At 40.7% G+C, this 6,172-nt stretch overlaps 1 protein-coding gene across 1 annotated transcript in view; it reads right to left on the reverse strand.

Moving 5' to 3' along the window:
* The window catches only part of SLC9A4 (solute carrier family 9, subfamily A (NHE4, cation proton antiporter 4), member 4), a gene marked incomplete at its 3' end in the record, with an annotated part of 22,553 nt that extends 17,103 nt beyond the window's left edge, over nt 1-5,450 (reverse strand). The window contains exons 1-2 of the mRNA XM_010178683.1: nt 5,189-5,450; nt 1,566-2,029 (exon numbers count right to left, since the gene is read on the reverse strand). Of these exons, the coding sequence (XP_010176985.1) occupies nt 1,566-2,029; nt 5,189-5,450 (726 nt within the window). The remainder of the gene's footprint in view (nt 1-1,565; nt 2,030-5,188) is intronic.
* Between the last annotated feature and the right edge of the window lie 722 nt (nt 5,451-6,172).

Below are 6,172 nucleotides of genomic sequence, written 5' to 3' on the forward strand. Positions count from 1 at the left end.
GCTTGCAATTTAGCTGCTGTGAGAAGAGTCCTAAAGATGAGGACGCATGAGGCAACAGTGCTGTAGCCGACCTATTCTATGTACAGATCTTCCATCTCTTTTGCTAACACACTGAGTGCTGCTGAGGAATGCCTAAATAACACTGTTTTTAAAGGCTTTCTGTCACTACAAATTTATTCTGTAACAGGATCTTGACTGAAAGGTCATGTAAATACCATTATGAGTTGGATCCACAGTGTGAATAACAGCTGGGAGCAAAGGGAAGGCAGGGTAAAGAGCCAGTCAGGAAAAAAAAAAATAAAGACAGAACAAGCTCTTCCAGAGCAAGGTAGAGGTGTTACTTTTTGATGTCTGCACTTGAAATAACCAAGAAGACAGACAGATGAATTGAAGTCTTTTTGTTACAACTATAACACATAAGCAGTTTGCATGTAAAGTTAAGTAGCATTTATCACAGTTGTACATCAGCCCTACATCTCTGATTCACCAGGATCAAGAATTTATTATCAATAGGCTGTGGCTGCAAGAAATTACTTCATTCCTTTTCCTTTTCACATTACTCATAAACTTCTCCCATGAAGCGTTTCAGTAATGAACTCTGTACAGATTTTACAAGTCCAAGTTTTGATGTGCCTCATGTATAACAGTATCTGAATAGTTTTTATGTGTTTTAGGTTCCTGTGATTTAAATTCTATAAAGATCTTATCTAGCAAAACTCCTTAACTTGCAGTTAACTTTCAGCACATGAGCAGTCCTGTTGGTTTCTGAGTGAAGAATTTCCTTCCTCAAAATTTCTTGTTTGAAAAACTTGCATGCTCTAAGTGTTTTTGTCAGTTGTGGTTTACAGCTAGAACTAACTTCAGGTTGCTCCAAGATTTGGTAGAACTAATGGGAAAAGTATTAGCAAAAGCAGCCCTGTAAAAAACTCTTTTCCTATTTAAAAAAAGCAAACATCTCTCTTATTCTCAAAGCAGTGTTTCTGGTCACTTTAAATAAGGTGCCCAAGAAAGGTGAACATTTGTCAGATGTCAGTAATTTTACTGATAGAAACAGGGTTCTCCAAAGTCATTAGTGGATTTTGGAATTTCTGTTTAAGGAACCTCCCCATCTGAGAGAACTTCCTAGAAGGGGCTGGAGGTTGTCCATATCTGGCTTTTTTTTTAATTCCTTTTTGCAAAGGGCTCTCTAAGGCTTTAAGCAGTACAGTTTTCTATTCATTTGCTTGCACAATGTCAAGAACGTTCCAAGGTCTTACACTGATCCTACCAGCAAAATCAGCTGTAGCTTCTCCATTCACCTTAGTAGACACAAATGCAAGATGTGCTGTCTAACATGTATGTGTATGCTTCCCTCTTCCAGCAGATCTAAAACAATATGTTTTTGAAAGAGTTAATATAAGATGTAGCCTTTACATACATTACTTTTTTGTGTGTGTAATGGAGTGGAGTATTCATAACATAAATAACATACCTAAGATCTGCAAGCTGCTCTTGCCCTGTGCCAAATAAACCTACAAGCCACAAGAACCCAAAGAGGGGAAGACAAGGAATGGAAAGAAACTCACCACAGTTATGCCATCGTTTAGCAGTGACTCTCCGAAGATCATCATGTAAAGCTGCTCATTAACGGAGGCTTCTTCAAAAACTACCAGAGCTGCCACAGGATCCACAGCTGAAATCATGCTGCCAAAGAGCAGGTTCTGCAGCAGGTCCAGGTCAGTCAGGCCAAAGGCTTCAATCTGGCAGACTCCATAGAGGGAGAGGCCAATCCCAAATGAGTTTAGCAGAGATCCCAGCACAGACCACCAGAGAATGGACCCAAAGTTTTCAAAAAATGGGCGAGTTGGCATGAAATAACCCTCCTCCAGGACAATGGGTGGAAGGAGATACAAGAAGTAAATACTTGTGGTCATCACTGGTGGAGATTTGTGATGAGAAGCAAAGATAATCGCTCCAACTAGTGCTCCAATGGCAATCAGAATGCAGCTTTCAGGCATGAGTCTTGGTAATCGGTGATAGAGATGGAAACCTTGAATAACACATTAAGGTATTATTATGGTTTGCCTGCCTTTTGCCTGGTGTTCTGACAGCCAGGTTCTGCTCTTAGGATTATGAATGTAAATACACAGTGAGTACTGTTCTCTTCAGTATTAAAGATTTCCAGACTTGAATTACTAAAGCAGGGGAAGATTTTGGCCATGAATCTCTTACCTTCTTGATCCCTTGATTTCTGAGCAAGTGTGCCTGAGTCTAAGCTCCACTACTAAGAATGCAGAAACCTTTTTGAAAAGATACTCAACAATTTGGAAAGAAAATATTCTTCAAGAATCCTTGCTGCTCAACCGCTACTACTAAACCTCTGAGGCACAGTATGTCCCTCCATCTCAGAGAAACCCCCATCCCCAGCTGCAGATTCAAAGGCAGCTTGCCTCAGTGCTGAGGAGGGTCCTTGACTGCAGAGCTCCAGCTGAATTTAGGCCAAGCAGGAACCTGGAGAAGCCCAATGGAACATGGAACATGGAACAGCTCAGATGCCATGGTCTGCTCAGCTCCCTTCACTTCCAGCACTCCCATGAAGTATTGCATGGACTCCGGGTGATCCACAGAGAGAGGGAATGAGTACTCGTGAGCACTGAAATACCCAAAGCAGCAGGAATCAAACCACAGTAACATAGTCTTTGTACAAGCTGATTAACCTTGCTTTTCTTTGAAAACTGCTGTTTCTACATAGAGTAAACAACATTTTGTGAAGGACCTTAGGAGCTAGTTTATTATGTTTTTTAGAAACAAAACCAGTGATTTCAGTAGAGCTGAAAGAACTACCAGCAGCCATCAAATACCTGAGAAAATAGTGCATCCTAAGGGATTTTTTTTCTCACTAGAATAAAAGCTGAGTCTAGGAAATTAGGCAGACCAAATACTTTTCCAGGCAGAAAGGTCCAGCTTGCATCCATACAGCCAAATTCTCTTCCCTTCTTTCTTTCCCGGCAAGAGTTGGTCACATCCAAACTGCCCATGTGAACAGACCCTGGCCCACAGTCTGCCCAGGCACTGCAATGGAGAAGGTTTGTCAACGTGGGCCAGAGCTGAGAAGGAGCATGCTAATACTGATGTGGTATGGACAGTCACACTCTGGTATGGACAGTCACTTCCTGACAGGGTGCTCGTTAGTTCACAAGCATACATATAGCTGAACTGTTTTACAGAGAAAGGGCTACACTTCCCAAATAAATGTCATAGGTGTGAATCTTCTGCCTGCCTTGATGTACTACTACTGCAACTGCATTCATATAAATATTCCCATTTGACACGAATACTGACACCAATACTAAGACAATGTCTAGCAATGGTTCATCTAGTTCCTATACCATACCACGAACTGTGTAATCATATTGCGAATGAGAGTTGCCTCAACTGGAAATGTAAGAAGTTGTTCAAGAATTTACAAGAATGAGAATAAGGCAGACTATGAAACCTATAAATCCAATGGCTGTGTCTCCACACTTGAAACTAGGTCAACCTTCATCCCATAACTCTAGAAGCTAATGACATCACTGCACTTCTGTGACACTTGAATTATCAATTAACACTGATAACTTGAATTAGCAATATATCAAAGGAAAAGAAAAATATTTTTATGAAATTTTAAATAATTTATTTAGCACGCTGTTTTTACCAAAAACCATGCTATGATTATAACTCATCTCCTTTTATAATTAATAAAATCATGTTCAAGTCTTTTATCAGTTTTGCAGAATAAAGGGATTGTTTTTCCTTTCAAGATCTCAGAAATGCTTCCCATCCTGAAATGTTAAAATCCAAAAAGAAGATAATGCTTCAATAAAACACTGAAAAAATGTCACAGTTTGAAAATCTTATTCCCCGAGTAACCAGATTATTCACACTAATTCTCTACCAGGTAGATTTGAAGGCAGCAGCTCCACACTCTTCATCAATAATAGTAATATTGGAATACTCCCAGCTAAGGAACAGGTCTGCTTGGGAGGCACCACACCATTCTTCTAAATTATCTCTTTCTTACTCAAAACAAGAATATTGAGTAAAAGTGCCATATGGCGAGTCCTGTGCTGTTATGGATGTTGAATAAAGAAATTAGTCAATATGCTCACTGCTAACACACCCTGCTGATGTGATAACAAATTTGATTTGTGAAATTTTTTATTATTATTTTAGCAGTGAAGACACTTGTTTATAATAGTTAGATTGAGACCATCATCTATTATGAAACTGGCAAATCGTGGTCAGGGGTAAAAATCTTGGACAATTGTGTGACTACAACAACAAAAAAAATTATCTTCATGCCACCTTCAGAAAATCATCAGTCCCTCCTACCAGCCTATTCTATATGAACGAAAATCCCATGGCAGGTCAAAAGGGCAAGGAGATCACATGTGTGCAGCTCTTCACTTTATTACCATCTTCTTCATTGATTTGATATTGCTGCATTAATTCTGAACAGTCAAAGTAATTTGAACCAAGCCATACAAACATGTAAGACACATGGTGAGCTATTTTTGTTATGTTAATTGCAGTCCCTAATTCTCCGTGAGTTTTCTGTCTTCATTCAGATACCTGCATTGAGCTTTAATAGATGGTAGAAATGTCAGTATGTGCTCAAAAGACACTTACCCTATGTCTCTGATGACCCACACCCTTTTAGATGCTCAGTCCCTTTCCTCTGGTATTACTTTCTGAGCAACTTTAAACTGCAAACATGAAACAAAAACTCATAGGGAAATGTTTCCTATTGTTCACACAATGGAATAATTCTTCCCACTTTGCTCCCTCAAATTCAATATGCCTGGAGTCTCAGTCTGATGTTACTGATTTCTACAGCTGCGGCAGGCTGTGAATTCTGATACCTTGTGATGTTTAAAGACCAGAAAAAGGAATGGACAGCACTGTGTAGGGGAAGTCTGTTGCTGCTCACTAGCATAGACAACTCAAGAGACAGGAGGGTTAGAGATCATATATTTAATTAACTAAGCTGGAAGCATTCAGAGTTGAAATTCCGTCATTGCCATGGTAATGAACACACCTGTTCTTTTGAGGACAGGACCTGTAAAAACAATCCGAGCTACAAAAATACATGGAAGTTACTTCATATGTGGTACGTTTTAAACTTCTTGCCGAGGTAGGAAGACCCAAGATCCCATTTTCTACTTACCTATTTTTGCAATAGAGGCAAGGAGGATCCAAAGAGTAACTTCGTAGGGAATTTGCACGTAGTCATAGTCCACTGTGAAAACATGTATCCTCGTATCTTGCAAAGAGCCAACAGCATCCCCCTCATCAGGTTCATAGTTGGGCAAGAAACTCTTGCTCAGGTTGGGCTCATCCACATTAGCAGCAGCAGAACAGCACACCAGACTCCACAGCGACAGCAACCAGTTCAAAAGCTTTGCATGTACAAGTGTGGGAGAACCCATTTTCAGGCTGTTGCTCTTTTATTACAGCTATAGTGTAGGGTGGGTGCATGAAGGTATGCAACACTCACTCCTGGTGATTCGTGCTGCTCATAGCCACGGCTGCTTCTTCCTCAGGGCTGCTTCATTTGCCTATTCGAGGTCATTTTAAAAGCCTTAATGTGTCTGTCCTCTTCTTTGTGTTACAGATGGACCTGGAGTTTGTATGAAGATACCAGTTCTGCAGGTTCCTTCAGCCCAGATAAACCCTGGCCACAGCATCACCCTGTCAAGGAATAAAAAGCCTTTTCCAGCTACATTATTTATCCAGCCACTCTGACTTTTTTTCCCCACTGTCAAAAAAAAGTAAGCCACAATGTGCACCATTCAAGCAGCAAGCACAGCAGAAGTAAATAGCATCATATGGGAGATGGTGGCACCCTGAGCAGGCAGGAGAGCCTGCTTCATACCTTACTCTCCTGCCCTCCCTCCCCGTCTGCCTCCCCGGCACAACTGGCACCTCAGATATCAGACTTGGCACTGCTTACTGACCCTGACAAAACTAGTTGGTGTGTAAATAAACGTACTCTGCAGGGCTTACAGTAGGGACATCTGGTGGAGGGACCACGCAAATTACGTTCGCATTTAGAAATGCGTTCTCTCTCTCAAACGCATGTATGTAACTTAGCACACTATAACAATAGAAAGAGGAAGCTCTGAGTGCTAAAACTGGATCTTGAGTTGTC

The sequence above is a fragment of the Mesitornis unicolor genome, unplaced genomic scaffold, assembly GCF_000695765.1.
Source record: "Mesitornis unicolor isolate BGI_N332 unplaced genomic scaffold, ASM69576v1 scaffold13222, whole genome shotgun sequence".
In the NCBI taxonomy this organism is placed as follows: domain Eukaryota; kingdom Metazoa; phylum Chordata; class Aves; order Mesitornithiformes; family Mesitornithidae; genus Mesitornis; species Mesitornis unicolor.